Source organism: Neopsephotus bourkii, unplaced genomic scaffold, assembly GCF_033783945.1.
Source record: "Neopsephotus bourkii isolate Nb327-2 ecotype Australia unplaced genomic scaffold, CSIRO-AGI_Nbou_v1 NB_1615, whole genome shotgun sequence".
Classification (NCBI taxonomy): Eukaryota; Metazoa; Chordata; class Aves; order Psittaciformes; family Psittacidae; genus Neopsephotus; species Neopsephotus bourkii.
In genome coordinates this window covers 6,368,893-6,386,683 of record NW_026902090.1, presented here as the reverse complement: position 1 = coordinate 6,386,683, position 17,791 = coordinate 6,368,893, and the positions used below count along the sequence as shown (strand labels likewise).

The 17,791-nt window shown below is 44.4% G+C and overlaps 1 protein-coding gene across 39 annotated transcripts in view; it reads right to left on the bottom strand.

Moving 5' to 3' along the window:
* TCF7L2 (transcription factor 7 like 2) overlaps window positions 1-17,408 on the bottom strand; it is a 178,488-nt gene extending 161,080 nt beyond the window's left edge. For 38 of the 39 annotated variants that reach the window (XR_009728353.1, XR_009728354.1, XM_061372705.1 and 35 more), the window contains exons 1-3: window positions 16,613-17,408; window positions 16,241-16,307; window positions 15,911-16,035 (exon numbers count right to left, since the gene is read on the bottom strand). Coding sequence is in view for 36 of the 39 variants with exons in the window: in XM_061372705.1 (XP_061228689.1) it covers window positions 15,911-16,035; window positions 16,241-16,307; window positions 16,613-16,801 (381 nt within the window). In the remaining 3 variants the exon portion in view is untranslated. Of the gene's footprint in view, window positions 1-14,854; window positions 15,020-15,910; window positions 16,036-16,240; window positions 16,308-16,612 lie in introns of those variants that run through there. The other variant, XM_061372708.1, reaches the window with a different exon arrangement.
* Window positions 17,409-17,791: the final 383 nt, after the last annotated feature.

Below are 17,791 nucleotides of genomic sequence, written 5' to 3'. Positions count from 1 at the left end.
CTGAACACAAGTTAGAATCAGTTAATACTGGACCTGGGTCTTTGCTGGGATCAGAAAGAACAAGATGCCACGTAATGCCCACCTTACCTATTCCAGCATTTCCAGTAAAGAAACTACTTTCACTACCTTAGCAGAAAGGAGTTACATAGTGATTCCACAGAAAGGACCTCCCACAGATTCCAACATGACCTACCTCATAGAGCTGCTACCCAACAAACTAAACACAACGTATACAGTAGCCACTACTGTGGGTAGTATGGAACAGGCTGAATGGTACAAATCTCTAAGGTAGGTTCATACTGCTAATACAGTAACAAATAATAGAAATGGGGGCAAACAGCAGAAACTAATGCAATCTATACTGGTGAACACCATGAGGAAAAGTATACAAACACCAGTTTCCCTTTCCATTACTTCAGTGTATACACCCTTATTCAAAAAAATTAAATTATCTGTTAAAAAGTATTAGCCAAGTAGAGAGAGGAAATTAAGTCTTTCACCCATAAAAAGTTCTATTTATTGCAAGAAAACTCACACAACTGCAAAGAACCATTGTAACCACTAACTTACATCACCTGCCAGAAATACAATCACCTCAACAGTTTGCAATTCAGAGGTTAATCTACTTAAAGTTTTAGGACAAATCACTACTCATTATCTTAGTGCAACTACACTTCTTGGCAGGATAAGGTCACACTACCCACCAAAGAGAAAAATACCTATCTCCAGTGGACCAAACCATGACAACTCATTGAAACACTATTTTTAGCCATCTTCCAGACATCCTCAAAACAGTGAGATATATTTATTTTCATAACTTCAAATTAACCTTTAACAAAGAACGCTGATTTTACTCTTTACCAATATAAGACTATTACATATTGTTAAACCATAACTGTATAAGCTGTTAGCTATAATATAACCAGTATAAGACAGGTTGCATGACACTGGAAGATAACTAGTCCTCCTCTGAGCACGAGCATGCACAATGATGTTGGTGTATAACCAAAACGGGGAACTACAGAGTTCCCTCTCGGTCAGTTCCATACCTGAGACTCCCATCATGCCACTCATCTGAGTTATTACTCATTGAGAAAGAACAGCAAGTAACTTCTGAACCATGTCACAGCCAACGGCCGCTTTCTCCCCTCCTACATAAACAGAAATGCCAAATACCAAACCTATTTGTAGCAGCCAAGATGAGTTCTAACAGGCGAATTACCATGAGGATAACCTGATCTGGATGTTTATCTAACCACTAATAATTATTCCTACTTATTAGTTTGTTGTACCCCAGATGCATGGAGTACTTAAAGGTAATAGAGAAAGTCTGATCCTTGCCTGGAGGAACTCCCATCAGTAGGAAAGAAAGCGAAGTAAGATGAAACTACATAAGAAACCAATCTCAATTTAAACCACTTGTGACAGCAGGGACATGGATCTTAGCTTTCATTCTGCAGGAACCTCTTTTAGCCTTTACTGGAACTACCCCAAAGAAAGATGATCCATTGCTAGATATTCATCAAGTTATACAAAACCATAAATCTCTATCAACGTAACAGAATAGCAGAAGCAGATGTCCTACAGACTCTAGGACTTCATCCTCTTGGCTTTTATTGATGTTCTTACCATCTTAAGAGGGTTAACGCTGGTGGCATGAGATAGTAGGTCACTGTTGGAGATATACACATGTTCAGCTTCAGAGAAAAGAAATCCTGAGAGTTAAACAGCCCTACTCCCTTGATTTTGCTCCTACCAAACAACGCATACCCACGTGAATGCACATCTAATGCAACTTACTGATCATATCAGGATGCAACTGGAGCTGGTAACTCCTGGCACCACAAACCAGCAGTGTCCCAGTATCATGCAAACATTCAGGTTTAGCTGTGATCACTCTGAAGGCAATCAGTGTGCAAGATCACTACCAACCACCTTCGTGCAGCTATACCTTGAAAAGTGACTCCATGAAAGTGGTATGAGGGTGAGGTAGGGAGGAAAGAGGAGTGTAGTGTTTAATTCCTTTTAACTTTCCATTTCATATGTGTTCAGTGCCATGTCTGAACACGTTCAGACATTTCTTCCCTTCCCCACTTACCCTTCTTCCAAACGCTTGTCCTACAAATTGTATCTGGGATCTGAAAATCTTTCTTTCCTATGCACACAGAGTAATAAAGAGACTTTGCAATCAAAATTCTCCACTTATGTACACCTGTGTTAACCCCATTGTCCTCAAATTATTCCTTTAACAATGGCCGTGGGTTTGTACAGGTGTTTAACAAGCCCTGTAATTGGAATTTAACAAACAATTCCAACAGCAGGGTGGGGGGGAAGGGAAAAGAAAAGAAGAGGAAGAATTCAGCTCGCTCCTTGTGGCACTAGCTAACACATTCAAGGAGCAGGAAAAACAAAAACAAATGTGAAAGGTATTTAGGTGTGGGCAGATGCTGACAGGCAACTCACGAGACTTCAAAAAGCTGCCTGTTTTCTACTTAGATCCCCAAACCAGAGCAATAGCAGGGAGTGTAAATGAAAAACTTTTGTTTCTGATTTGCACCATCTTTCCGCCATTCTCTTTACCCTCCTTCCCAATCCAACTACTTTATTTCCAAAATGAAATTTGTATTTGACACCCTTGGGGCCACAAATTTAGGCCACGATCCTACAAGCCCAAATGCATGGACCCAGCTGGGCTGAGGACCAGTCTCCAGGGGGGGTGACATGGAGGCAAGCCTGGTGCATCTGCAGGATGGGGCTGTATTTGCACCACCAGCTCTCAGGAAGGGAAGCACCTCCAAACCACTTACCACTGCATTAGGAAACAACCCCCAATGGGAGGTAGAAAAGCAAGACAGAGCCAGGCAGAAAGGCAAGCTTGAGGAAATGCAACACAGTGAGAAGAGGACATTGGCTGCTCTGAGTCACCACTTCAACTAAATCCAGAACCTGCTTTTTTAGGCTGAGCTAGATTTACACAAGTAAAATTAAACAGAAGTTTTCTTCTGCAGTCATGAGCTTCTGCTTGCAACCATGACTTAAACCCAGCTTCCTCCGGCCCTTTCTCCATGTATCAAGCCATGGCATGGCCTGTATATGTAGTTAGGCTTTGTTGTAATGGATAACTTGGTCATAACAGTGTAACAGGAAAGGTTATCCAGCTGGCAAATGAAAGGGATCAGCAACTTTATACAGCCAGCAATTACTCCTTAGTGATGGAGAATTACTACAGAGCACTCATTACTGAAGAGATGCCAGTTACTGACAAATTACCAAACTGAGAAATTAATTACCAGATGAGAAAATAATGCACAAGGGATAGGACTGAAAAAGCCACGTTCAAGAGAGGTCCATAATTTGCAACAAGTACATTCTCATGAACAATTAGTCCTGGTACAATTAGTACCACACTGGGTACTCTTTCAGGATGGCAGACATCACTACTGGTCTGCAAACCATCAGTGGTCAAGACAAAATAGCAGCATCTAAAAATGGAGACATTGTTCAACCTGACCGTGACATTGTCCCACACACAGACCCAACTCTGTGCTCCAACACTGCATCAGCCATTCAGCGTTGCTGATAGGAAAAATCCTTGTCTCCCAACTCCTCCTTGTGCCTACAAGATGACTTCTACGCGTTCAGAAAACACACCACACTCATAGGCAAGTGAATCAGGGCAGTGAGTGCTCCAAGGAGCTGTACTCAGCAGTGTGCTTTGCTGGACATCAACAGGCATTTTTGCAGCACAAGTTCCAAGACAAGCAAGTTTTCCACACCTTTTTCATGATAAAGGCCAACTCTGGGAAAAAAAAAAAAATCAGTCTGCTTTTAACTAAATTATAAAAAGATCTACCTAAATTCTTCTTCATCATCATCATCATGAGGTGGAAAATAACTCAGAGAGGTGGAGGTGGAGAAAATACCTGCATATAAAAGCCACATATGACCTGAGCTAAAACTGAGTCTGCATTAGCTTTAACATTTCTGTCATTGGCAGCAAGACATTCCTTTTTCCTCTGCCTGTATCTTAGGAACCTGGTGCACATGCTGGCTGATCCCAGGTCTCCAAAGAAGAAGGATGAATTAGACATACATCGCTCACAGGATCCCAACGTAACGCCTAACCAGCCATGCCACAGGCCTTGAAGACAACGTGATACAGAGAAACACAAGACATCAGCCTAAAGGGCTCCTCTCTCTCTCTCTCTGCATTCAGATATAGTGGTGAATGAGGGGGAGAAACATAACACTAACTAAATGATTAAATAAATTAGCCAAGGTCGCTACCTCCAAGCCTTTACAAAGCCGAGATCCTACATTATTTCAGGGAGAACAAATAGAAGGCAATCACAAAGCCTGAACAGCTAAGTAAACGGACATCAAAATGACTAACTTTGCACCCGGGATAATTACTGAAGAAAATCAAGGAGCTTAATATTTCCTTTTCTTTCAAAGTGAAGGCATACAGGAAATTTAGCAGTCACGTTTTCTTCCTTGGGCAAGAACACCCACACTGCTTGCTCATTCACTCCCGTTTTCCTCTGTGTAGCATCTGACCAAAAGGAGCCCAGAACAAGGCCTCCAGACACTCCTGCATCACACACAGTAACAACTTTGATTTTTACAGTTTTACTTGGCTTGCTCACAAGGCTCAGTCTCATGTAATCCACAGGCCTGATCCTTCTCCTAATAAGACCAATGGCAAAACTCCAGCTGATTCAGTAGTTCTGGACAGACCTTGCAGTGGCAAGAGGATAAACTTTAAGGGTCCAAGCCTTATTCATTCACTTTTCCTGCTTCCACAAGTAATCCTATTAAAAGAATGGACTGCTCCTAAGAGTCAAAGATGCAGGATCGAGAAACTGACTGAGAAATATTAGGGGTTCCTCCTCCAGCCAAGCACAAGCACATTCCCCAAAGCATCCTCTTATTTCTGTAGATGAAATCACAGCACCAGTACAAAATAACTAAAAGCAAAATGCCTGAAAAATGTCATTCTCGGCAGGAAGAAGAAACCTCAGTCCTTCTTTTAAAACAAGGGCAATCGAATGATGAGTAGCTGAAAATGTGGCCACACACACACTCCTTCACATACACATACATACACAGAAGCAGTACATCAGAAGTGAATCGGAGAGAGAAAGATGAATTTGAACCCTTTATCCCCTGTCCTTTATAAAAGCTGCCACTCAGTAAACGGAGATTGCTCTAATTACTGTGACAATTCTGCACCCCGTTCAAACAACTTTTGTGTTCTGGACAGGTTTCTCTGCGAGTTTGAAATTCTTGGCCTGAGAACCACTCTTGTCTAAAAGAGGTTTCTCGTTGCAAACGCAGAATGCAACACTAACAAGTTTTCCCTCTTTTCAGCTCCTTTCATTCTCCTCTTTTCCAATTGCCTGATTCAGGGCTTAATGGAAACTTGTCAAGGCTTTTCTTCCCACAAACCCTGTAGAGCCCCAAGGCAATCTGTGCACAGAGTAACCACAGGAATCTCATATTGTCAATTAAAATTGAATAGACACCTGATAACCGAGTATACGTTCACAAATAATACACATCACATGCATGTACGCAGATGTGCCCACAGAACCAGTCCCATACCTGGGCACAGCAGCAGCACCACGACACACCAATTCCCATTTACAGCCACCCAGCTACACCCAGGTTCTAGGTTTGACTTTTTAATTCATATTGATGAAATTTAATTTCATATTGATGAAATTAAAAACAAAGTACTCGCAAGTACTGTAGTTGAGCAGCAGATTCCAGTGGAAAATAAACTACCTACGTATACCAGGCATTTGGCCTTTAATAACCCTGGGGATTGTAAAGATATTTAGCTGCTATCCAGATAAAATAAGCTCTGTGGATATTCTTTACACAGCAGTTTTGTGACCCATACAGTAGTTATGTTTGTGACTAGTTCCTGTAAAGCACTTTCTGTTTGTTTGTTTGGTGTTTTTTAACTGACACAGACATGTTTTAAACTACATTTTACAGTGTACTTTAAGAATTAAGAAAAAAGCCCATAGGGAAACATAACAGGGATAGAAGTAAATTGAGACATTTGGTTAATAACAATAAAAACCTCAAAAACTTGACTTCCAGACAAACAACTATAATCTGTAACTCCTTCCAAAGGGAGAAAACCTTCTTGCCAATGGCCCAGAGAACACAAAGGTAGAAACAGTGATTACCATCTTATTCTTCTGATGTGTTCATTCAAGGTCATGCCTTCCCCTGGATTCTTTAATATTGGCAAACATTTAGAATAGCGTAATTTCAATGGCAGTCTGTTCAGCCTGGGTGTAGATCAATGCAGCATCTATATACAGTCTTCCAGACCCTGCCTGTGACACACTAGTGGCCCTGGTTTTATAAATCTCTTAAATCTAATTAAACCAATGCAAACCTCTTACTGCGTATGCTCCCAAACCAGTTCACTGGTTTAACCAAGTTAAAATTATTCAGGCTAGGGTTTAAAACAGTTCTAAGAGAACCTTTATTAAATATTTGCATCAGTTAAAAACAGAAATCAATTAGTGGCTTGTCTTGAGAACAGAAAAGCCTATAGCCTCGGACTTTTCCAGATCAGTATTTAAGGAGCCAGCGACTCCAGTGGGAGTTTGGATATGTCCGAAGAGGTACACCCCTACCTTTTCTTGCTCTATTTTTTTCCTTTCTTAATATAGGATGACTTGTTTCTATTGTATCAACATCCAAGAATCTCTCATATTCCCCAGGAAGTCCCTCTGCAGTATTTTCAGGTTAGCTTTTTGTAACTATTACTTCCACATGCTCCTTTTGGAATTTTTTGGCATCTCAGCTACATCAACATTGCCAGTGAAATAAAAAAAAACCCACTGATTTTGTTGTATACAGCATCTTTCATACCACAGACACTCCAGAGAGCCCTACGAAGCTGTGAGATAGATACTGGTTGAGGACAATTACATATTCATACCTGGTAGCCATTAGGTATGCAATCATACTTCCCATGGAGCCTAGGGCATTAAAACCTGTTCTCCCAAGAGGGGAGAACAGTTAGTCAGGCCTAACTGTATCAGTAGGGCTAACAAAGTGGTTATGGAACCCTTGCCACAACAGAGTCCCTCCTGATCTAAGGCTCACTTCCTGGCCAAATACCTGCAGGAGTTTGGTACTCAAAACATCTGACTACAAAAGGAAGCTGCCCTTCCACCTTCTACCTCCTTGCACTTCCTTCAGCAAGCAGCAAAAGCATTTGAAACAAGGCAAATCCATTCTCCGCTTACCAAAGCCTACTTGTCTCCTATAATTTCTATCATTTTCCTGTCATCATTTTTTCTTTGCTGAAACCAGCAGCATATGAGTCAGAGAGCAACCATTAACTTTTACAACTTCCATACAAATCCACCTACTCATATTAGAAAAGCAGTACTGACATGCTACACAGCCTCAGACCAGATCCTGATTCTGCCAGAGTTCTCTGGGTTTCTGTGGGTACTGCAGAAGCTTGTTTAAGAAAACATTATTACAAATATAACTTTTAATACTTTATTTTCTCCTCCAAGAGTGAAGGATGCCACAGAAGCAGCAATATATCAACAGGACATTTAGTGGAGCTTGGCTTTTTCAATACCTTTATCCATTTTTGAAGAAGTTGGCCATTGGTTCAAGATACACAGGGCCTGATCCAAAGCCCTTCATTATTAATAGAAGGCTTTTTTTCCACTGACTTCAATGGATCTTGGAGCAAGCCCAAGGAAGACAAGATTTCACAGCAGTAAGAGTGACACACATTCTCCGCACTCAAAATAAAACAATACGCGGCATTTACAATGTCAATCTGTACAGTGTGGATTTGTTTGTATTTTGCTCTTTTAGAACAGGATCTAGGCTGGTGGATTAACACACCCAGAAAGTCTCTCCGAAGTTGGAAGGAACTACAGCAGACACAAAATGCCACAGTGAGATAAGAGTATTGCCAGTATTTCCCCCACCTAGAATATAAAGGCATCCTTTACCACAACATTGCTTATGAGCTGCTGCAGCCACACTTTCAAGTGTCCCATCACTGTAAACTCCTTCAGTAACAGCTACAACATTACCCATGATGAATTAATTTGTATTAATATGGCTATCACGTGCATTTCCATATGAAATCCATTGTTCTGGAGCATTAATAAAAACCTCACCCAATGAAGTAACATGGCACCCCTATATTTAGTTTAAAGAAATTTTAACCAAATACACTGAAACAAAATTGCTAGTATCTTTAGTACATCATAATTGGCACAGCAAGCAGAAACCCAGTTATCTTCTCAGTACGTATTTATAGCATCACCCTTCCCCATTCATTCTGCATTTTCTTAGAGAATCTGCTGTACCCTACATCTGCAATTCATTGACTTTACAATTTACCACATGTTGAGATGGAGAGGTCTCAGCTCCATTTGAATCACTGCACAAATATGCAAGTGATTTATCGTTTTAAAACTGAAGACTGCAGAAGAACGACTCCACTTTTCCTGAACATTACTCCTTCTGGCAGACCATGAACAATTACAGCGCGTACTAATTAAGCTCTGTAAATGTGCTGTGCCCTGCTAATGCCTACCAGGCCTCAAATTCAGTTGCATGAAGCCAAACTTCAGCCAGCGACTTAACTCATTCAGCACTGCCCGGTTGCCTGAGCGTGACCCCACAAAGAATAAGGGTCGAGGGTTTAGCCAGCCTAAAACAAAGGCGCGAGACTGAACAGACTTTGCCGGAAAGAATCACGGAGGGGGGGGAGATGCTGGAAGGGGTGGGAAGTGCCTTGGGAACAGGAGGAGCATCCCTGTTGATAACCTGTTAAAAAGGTACAATACCACGCCAGCTTTGCAGCGTGGGGCTGGGGGATTCAGATCCGTCCCCAGGGGCTAATAAGTCACAGCGCTCCATTGATTAGGTAAATGCATAAAGCCTTCAACAAAACTGTACAGCTATTTGTGGAAGGGCCCAATTGACATCCCCCTCTCTTCTCCTTTTTTAAAGTCAAGTTTTACATGGTTTGCAGAAGAAAAACATATGGGCAAAGGAGCGCAGCTTTCCACCACACACATAACCCTGCCTTTTGCTTCAATTAATCTCCAAGCACAACAATAACCTATGGGGAGCCCAAAAAAATCAACTGCTGGAGAAATTAAACCTAAAAGTAATACCTAAGCATATCCGAGTAACCGCATTATCTTGTTAAAACACACATGTACCCCCAGCATAGACAAGACAGCAGCACTTCAAATCTGACTGTCCGCTCTGGCAAAGCATGTTTTATGGGGAGCGAGCTGAGAATCACGAGCTCTGCTGAGTGAAGCAGGATTTCTCCTTGGGCCCCAGACTTTCCTGACACTTAAGAGTCAATCCCCAGATCCCAAGCTTCCCCTCCAACCATCCTTTCAAACACTGGCCTTAAATACTGGCAGTTTCTTGCCCCCTCCAAGTTTCTACTATTTCTCCTCCCGCTCCAACATCCCTCCTTTGTCCTCCAATTACTCTCCAGCAGCCTCTCTGCTCTCACCATGCCTCCCCCCTCCCAAAATACCCCATCACTCTGCTCCCCTCGCCCCTCCACACTGACCTACGCATCCATCCCAGATTGCCCCTTCCAGCAGGACACAGGGCTTCTCCCCTAAAACCCACCTCTAACCTCAACACCTTAATTCATTCAGTGCATGTTTCCCCTTAACATGGGCTTCTGATGCTTTTTAAGGGGCCCTGTTTTATACGCACAGAACAGCCTAATATACATATTCCCAAGCATCCACCTTCTGTATAAAACCTGATGCAATTTCCCCCACACACACCCCTTAGCTCAGTGGTACGTGAGAAAATTAAAGGACGTTTCCAGGTGTCATCTGTCTTTAAATGTTTGCTTGTGCCGGTATCTAGGAAATACTGCACAATACTACTGAGACCTCTAGAAAGGGCACGAGCTGTGCTTAAACTTCTTCAGCATCACCTACAGCCCCTTACAGCACTGCAAGCGTTAATTATAAACTTCGGAGCCTATGTCAAAAAAGAGGCACAAACACAAACCAGCAGTTGGGAGGAGGAGCAGAAACAGTCTCTGCTTTCGGGTGGGGAAAGAAGAGAGGATTTCCACATCTTCTCCCCCTTGCACCCCCAGCACCACACTCCATCTCTCATTGCTTATAATTAGTGAAAGAAATTTGACCCACTGCCAGTGTCTGTGGACCTTGGATATTATAAGGCCAGCGTGGCGTCAAATATCTTAACATTCATAAGTGTTATAGGCTGTAAATAAACCCCGTGGATTTATGACCCTGCGGTGCTTGCCAGCAAACGACTGTGGCACATTTCTTTCAGCAGACCTGTCGAGGTGCAAGTTTGCCTTTGGTTGTAAAATTAACCATTTCCTTCACAAATGTGCCCAATTAGAAGTCAAAGTTGTAAGGCTTACTTACATGTTTGCCAGGACCCGGTACTGAGGAGGTGCCCGGGGAGCAAAGCTTTAAGCCTTTTTCCCCACAAAACCTCTCAACACCACCCCCAAAAAGCAAAACTTCTCACAACAGCCCCAATGTGTGAGAAAATTGCCTGATTTCACCCAAAAAAAAAAAACCCAAAGCCAAAAACATAAAAAGCCCCAAATGTGCCTATCACCAGCCCTCAATTTTGGCTGCTGGGAGGCTGGGGGGGGGGGAGCAGGCGTCTCCCCCCCGGGCTGTGTCTGGAGAAGGATCTCCTCCCTTCCCCCAGGATAATGTCATCTGCTTCCTGTGTAGGAGAGCATTTGCTAAATCCAGGTTGTCTCATGCTTAACTGCCAATAATCCAACTTCCACATAACTCCCAGACAGCTGGGAAAAGGTCCTCAGAGTTTTTAGTCATGGTACAGAAACACACGTCCACACAAAAACTCTGCAGCTGTCCTTTTTCTCTACACCACATTTTTTATCTGATTTTGGGGCCCAGTCATGAAAGTCTTGACAAATTTAAACCATTTCTACCTACATTCCGGTTTACAAGCTCCAATGAAAGCTACACCATACTCCTTCCCCCCCATCTTCAGCTGACAAATCAGCACATATTTGCTTGAACAAAAAAAAGACTAAGAGGAAGGAGGGGGGAGAAAAAACCCACCCCACTTAACATCATCAGTCCATGTATGAACACATTCAAAAAACCTGGAAAGGCATCTACTGTATTTTCTTTCTTTCAGTACAGATCAGCCACTGGTGCACCTATTAAAATTGTTCGATTTCCAAAGCAAATATTATGTTTAATGAAGTGCAGTCCTGCAATTATCCTGTACACTCAAGTAACAGTACTGCATTATATTGTTTTGCAAGGGCCCAGAAACATGAAACTTTTCTCCAACTAATTTTCATAGCCCCCTAAAGAGAAGCTGATTGACTAAGCCACGCAGCATTTGCTCCAGAATGAAATCTTATCAGGGGAAGTTGAAAAATTACATATAAAAATCAATAAATAAGAAAAAGAGGAGAATTACAAAGAAATCAGCTTCCTTACAGAAAAGAAGTTAACAAACACAGTCTGTCTGCCATTGTATACCAGCTATGCTAATGCTATAGCAGAGTGATTCAGCAATCTACCTAATTAAGCATGAGAAAAGTTTCTTTATGGAGGTTCCATTTGATTTACACCACAGGATCATCAGTTCTTATTTAACAGCTTGTTTTTACACAAGTCCAGAAACTTTATTAAAATCACATCCATTCCATTAAAAAAAAAAATAAAGAATATAAATCAAATAATTCACTCCCCACTGAATAGCTGTGTATCATAAAGTACCAAAGTGCTGACATATTAAGTTGTATCTACATTATTAAACTAGCTGGTGGACATTAATACTATAATCCATACTGCAGACATTAAACCTCAACCATAAAGATTAGTAAAGAATTAATATTGTCACATCGGGACTGAGACCTTAACACGCCAGCCATAAATATTTCTGAAGGAGATGAAAAACAATTAGCATAAATACCAAAGAAGGGCAAGAACACCTGTTCTTTTTCAGTGCGATAAGCATTTTATTGTTCTCTATTTAAAATGTAATGACCTGTGTAATTACAGTAATATTACATTGTATTGCAAGGGCTTGGAATGTCACACTTTGAAAAGTGTTGTCAAAACAATTGGAGGGAGGGGAAAAAAAAAAAGGACCACCATTAACCCTTCACACCCCAGGGTTTACAGCTTTTGTATTGGGGAGGATTATGTTGTTTGATTCAGCAGATAGAGGGAAAACATCCATTTTTCAAGTCAATTACAGAAAAAAGATATCCTCCTGAACCTAAGAAATCTGGGCGAGGGGGCTGCTCTCCACCACAGCTATTTGCAACTTCCGAACTTCAGGACCAGACACAAGCTTATTCCTCCAGTTTCACTCAGCAAGCCACGATTTAAGGGAAAGGAAGATAAAACAGCACCAGCAAAAGTAAGACTAACTCCTAGCAGGGTTTTCTCAAATCACAATGCATCTATTTGCTCACCGAAAGCATTAACCAAGCTCTAAATTTAGGATAAAAATTAAACACACCACTTCTTCATTTTCCAGCTCTAATGGAAAACATTCTCCTTATTCTCCCCTACAGGCAGCTACCCCAGCCCCTCTGCACACATAGGTATGGCACTGGCACTGGCAGATGCATTACTTCATGACTATTTGACTAGACTTCTATTTAATACACATCTATTCTCAAAAGCAATCCACAGTATTCCAACAAAAGCAAGGTTAACATGCAAAAAAAAAAATCTTTGACTTCTAAAAATAAAATTGTTCCTATCAAGCTTCGTAAAGAGTTTGCAGCATTTGAAGCATTATTCTTGAGGTAATATATTATCTATCATAAGCGGAATTTATGATACTTCATAATTCTCCACATTCCTGAAATTGCTGCCCACGAGTTTGCTCTTGAACAGGCAATTACAGGTACATTTGCAAAGCACAATAACCCTGCTACATCCCCAAATAAAAGAGAAAAAACCCAGGGCGAAAATAAAACAAACCCAAAAATGCAAAAGCCAACCACACCCACAGACCTTTAATATTCTACAACAGCAAAAGGAAAGGAAAAGCAATTTTGCTACGTATCTGCATCACCTCTTTACCTTGCATGCTCTAAAACCCAACAAACATGGCTTCAGGATAAACTACATAAATAAAAATCAAATCCATAATTATGTAGAATCATTTATACCTTTTCAACCTGTATTAAAATAAGGGGGGGGGGGGGAATACCCCAAAAGAAAGATCTAGTTCGCCTGGAATTCAAAGCTGGTACAGCAGAGAACTAGAATCCACCTCAGAACAGTGTGTGACAGCCAACAGCTATCCCGCTGAATCTTTACAATGTTCGGCTCTCAGGCCTAAATAAACAACTTTAATTTTTCCCGGCTATAATGAAGTGGCAGGCAAACAAACAAGCATACAGAATGTCAAAGAATAAGGTTAAGAAGAGAGAAGAAGGCTGCTGGAGCCTGGATGTGGAAATAAGAAAATTAAAATTGCCTATTGAGTGTGGAAATATCCTTTCAGAATGAATCAGATAAAGACAAGCAGGCCACCTGCCATACCAACAATAACCCAACCTGGAATCTGCCGCACAGCACCTTGAATTCACACAAACCCAGCATTCCTATGGAGGCCTTTTTTAACTGGGGAAGGAGCATGGGGAAGAAGGAGACTGCCAGGAAAGCCAACTGCTATGGCACCCTATCCTCACATGCTAGGAGAGGAAAGGATCTCTAATAAAGGTAATGAGGAAAAAATAAGTAGCTATAGAAAGAAAAATGCTTAAAGAAAAAGGCAGCGGAGGTATGCTTCCTATTAGCCTACCCTTGGAACAGTGGAATGCATTTAAGGTAAAAAGGAGGGGAAGGGGATTAAAAAACAAAGAATACAAAGCTTCACAATTTGCAACAAAGTGATTTGTAACAAAGATTGTTTTGCCATCTGGATCCTGGTGCTTATAGAATTTGGAATTTATCACCATCATCCATATACATGTGGGTAAGCGTATTCAAAAGGAAAAATATAATGCATTCAAGCCCCTGAATTCCCCTCCCAATCATTACAATTGCAAACGGCAGTCACCCCCATGCCAGGGTCCCAGAAATCGCCTCCTTGCAAGAAGAGCTTTAGAAGTGACCAAAGTAAACCCCTACCACAGCCCTAAATACACGCCAAGCCAGAAAACCTCCCTCGCTACCTCCCTGCCACTCTGCGCTTCCTAACCCGTGCCTATACTGGCGTGCTACTAAGTGAAAGCAAGACCGATCCGATGTTTAATATTTTAATGCTTTTAAACACTTGTAGATCTGATACACCCGAGCTGTCCAAGCCCTCGGTCATTAGTACAGCTTCAACATCTACCAAACAGTGCATCTATTATTGTAAATCGCTATCTCGTGTTACCACAAGGAGGGTGGGAGAAAAAAAAGTGTATAAACACACACATGGTGATGGCGAGGACGCTTCAGGTTTAGAAGAACCAAAACAGCGATGCTAAACCCATCGGTAGGAAGCGGGAGTGTTTTGTAGTCCCAGTGGTTTTAGCTAAAAAGCATTAAAAACTCCTTAAAAAGGAACGAAAAGGTGACATTGGAGAAAGCTAACGTCAGAGCAAAGCGCACCGAGGGTGACGCTACAAGCGGAAAACCAGCCGGGACTACAAACCCAACCAGCAGACCCCAAAGTTTCCCTGGGATCTGGGTTAAAACTTGCTCTACCCCCAGGCACAGGCGTGCGGACTAGCACACCCCGCCGAGCCCTGGGTTAAAGAACGGGAAAAAACAAAATCAAAACAGCGAAAAAAAAAACAAAAACCAACAAAACCCACAACAACAAAAGCCCGGCCGCTTTCAGCAAATTGTTTTCCTGCCAGCACACTTCCAGGAGGAATTTTGCTCGAGTTGTTTGATTATTTTCGGTTGTTGCTGCCGCTGTTGTTAGAGCGAACCGAGGCGATTTCTGTTTCCGGACTCAGCCCTCCGCTCTGCCCTGACCCCTCCGGCTCTTCCTCCCCCCCGCTCCGCACTGCGCTCCCGAAGGCAGAGCCGCGCCGGGGCCGCTGCCCGCGGCACAGCCCAGGTGAGGAGGGGCCCCGGCCGGTACCGGGCACGGTGCCGTGCTCCCGGCGGGCGCGGAGGGACGAAGGGCGCGGAGTCGCCGCAGGGCCGGCAGTGCTGAGGCCGGACATAACTCGCGGCGCCCACGGCCGGGAGGGGCACAAGGAAATCGCCTTCGCCGCAGGCCGGGGCGGGCGAGGGCAGGAGAGGGTTAAGGGGGAGGAAAGGGGAGGGGGAGCCGGCCCAGCCGCCACGGAGGAGGGCAGGAGGCGACGGATCTCCATGGAAAACGAAGAGTTTGGAGGGAGCGGATCCCAACTGGGCCGGGAAAAAATACAACCCCCCCTCCCCAGCGAGATGGGGGGGAAAGGGAAGGAGGAAAAAAAAACAGACAACCCCCCACACACACCCCCAAAACAAAAAGTAACTCCTTGGGTTGTTGTGTGTTTTTGTTATGATTTCCAGTTCTGTTTTGAGGCTGGATTAGGTGGTGGTTGGATTTTGTTTGGGTTTTCTTTTTATCCCAACACACCCCCCCCCCCCCCGCAGGGGAGGTTACAGGGCTCCAAAAAAATCTGCCCACAAAACTGAAAGTAAACAAAAGAAAAAAGGGGGGGAGGAAGGAAAAAAGGGATAAAAAGAACGTAAAAAAAAATATATATGGCGAAGTGTAAACAAATCCCAAAAAGCGAAGTTTGGAAAGTTTGGTTTGCGGCGCGGGGGGGAGGAGGGGGGAGGAAAGGGGGGCGGCGAGAGGGGCAACGGGGAGCGCGGCGGGAGCGGGGGGGAGATGTGGGAAAGGAGGGGAGGAAAAAAAAGGCACTTACCGTTCTCGCCGTCGGAGAGAGCGATCCATTGGGCAGATACGGGCTGCTGAGGTCGGGGATCATTATAAAGGGATAACCCGGGTATGGTGGGCCCTTAAACAACCCTCCATCTTGCCTCTTCGCAGCTAACATGGCGGGGAGACACGAGCGGGGAACGGGGAAGGGAAGGGGGCAACAGAGGGGAAAGAAGGGAAAGAGGATGGGGAGGACTGGGGGGGGGGGGGGAAAGGAAAACTTTGTTTAGCAAGTGTCCCCAAAAGAGGAGCCGGGCGCCCGGCGGACGGGCTGCGGGCGGTGCGGGGCTGCGGCGGCCGGGCCCGCCGTACTCACCTTCCTCTAAACTTTCCCGGGATTTATCTCTGAAAGTTTCGGACCGAGGCGGAGGCCGCCGCTCGGCCTGGGAGCGAGCCGGGGGTCGGCGTGGGGCAGTCGGGGAGGAGGGTGAGTTGTTTGGGGGGTTTTAAGGGGGGGGGGGGATAAAAGAAGGAGAGGAGAAGGAATAAAAGGCGAAGAAGACGGGAAAGGTGCGGGGAGAAGGAGAAACAAACAGAACAAAACAGAAGGCATCGTTACAAGTTGGTGCCGCGGAGGAAAGTTGGGCGCCGGCGGGAGCGGGACCCGGCGCCCGCGGCCTCGGCGAGGCAGCGCGACCCCCGCCCGCCCGCCGCCCCGAACCGGCCCCGCGGGGGGCTTCCCCCGTACCTCCGAGTCTGAGGAGCTGTTTTGATTCGTTTCTGATTCATTGACGAGAGACGACTTGACATCAGCTAAATCCCTCTCCGCCGAGGAGTTCTCGGAGATCTTCTCCTCCTGCTCCCCTTCGTCTTTGAAAGAGATCAGTTCGTCGTTGGCGCCCAGGTCGTCCCCTCCACCGCCGTTCAGCTGCGGCATTTTCCTCCTGCCTCACCCACCAGCAGCAATTTTGCAAAAAGGGGAAGGGGGGAAAAAAGAAGAAAAAAAAAAAAAAAAGGAGGGGAATGGGGAGGGGGGGAGGAAAAAAGAGGGGGGGGGGAAGTTTGCACCAAAAAAGAAGAGTCCAAGGTGAAAGTTTCTCTTTTTTTTTTCTTCCCCTTCTCTTTCCTCCTGGGGAGGGGAAAAGAGGGAGGAGGAGGGGAGGGAAATGTCTCTTCTTTGCTTCTTTGCACCAGTGACTTTAGGCTTCTTCCTTTCCTTCTTCGGGATTTTCTCTCTTTCTTCCAGGGAGCTGCTCGGCGTGCACTGCGCGCACCCGCGCACGCACTCGCGGAAAAATTAGTAATAATAATAATAAAAAAAAATAGAGAGACAGACGGGGGGGAGGGGGCGAAGGGGAGGGAGGGGGGGGGAGGAAAAAAATAATAATGCAACAAACCAACCCAAGAAGTCAGCTGTAACGGGGGGGCAGCCGCCGCGGATATTGGGAAGCCTGTGCCGCTCGGGTTTGAGTGAGTTGAAGTTGGACTGAGAGCTTTTCAGTTCAAAGGCGGCGCTGATTGACAGATAGAAAAAGGGGGATCGAAATCCGGAGGAACGGAGAAGTCTGGGATCCGGGATTATTGACAGGGAGCGAGAAACACACCAGGCACTTAATGAGATGCAGGAGGGGGCGGGGTCTCCTCGGTGACGTCTGCATAAATAAACAGGTCTGGGGCGCGGGAGGGGGGAAGGAGGAGGAGGAGGGTGGGGGAAGTAGGAAACTAACAATGATCCTTTTTGGCATGGGAGCTGGAGGGGAGGGGGCAGGAAAACACTGACATGGAATAAAAACTCTGCGCTGTAGCCCAGAGCTGCAGGACCCGGAGTGGGGGGAGCGAGGAGGGAAACAGCACCCAAACTGGCGCCCCTGCCTTCGCCCCTCGGAAAGCACCAACTTTTCCATCCTGAGCGTTAATAAACACAGCA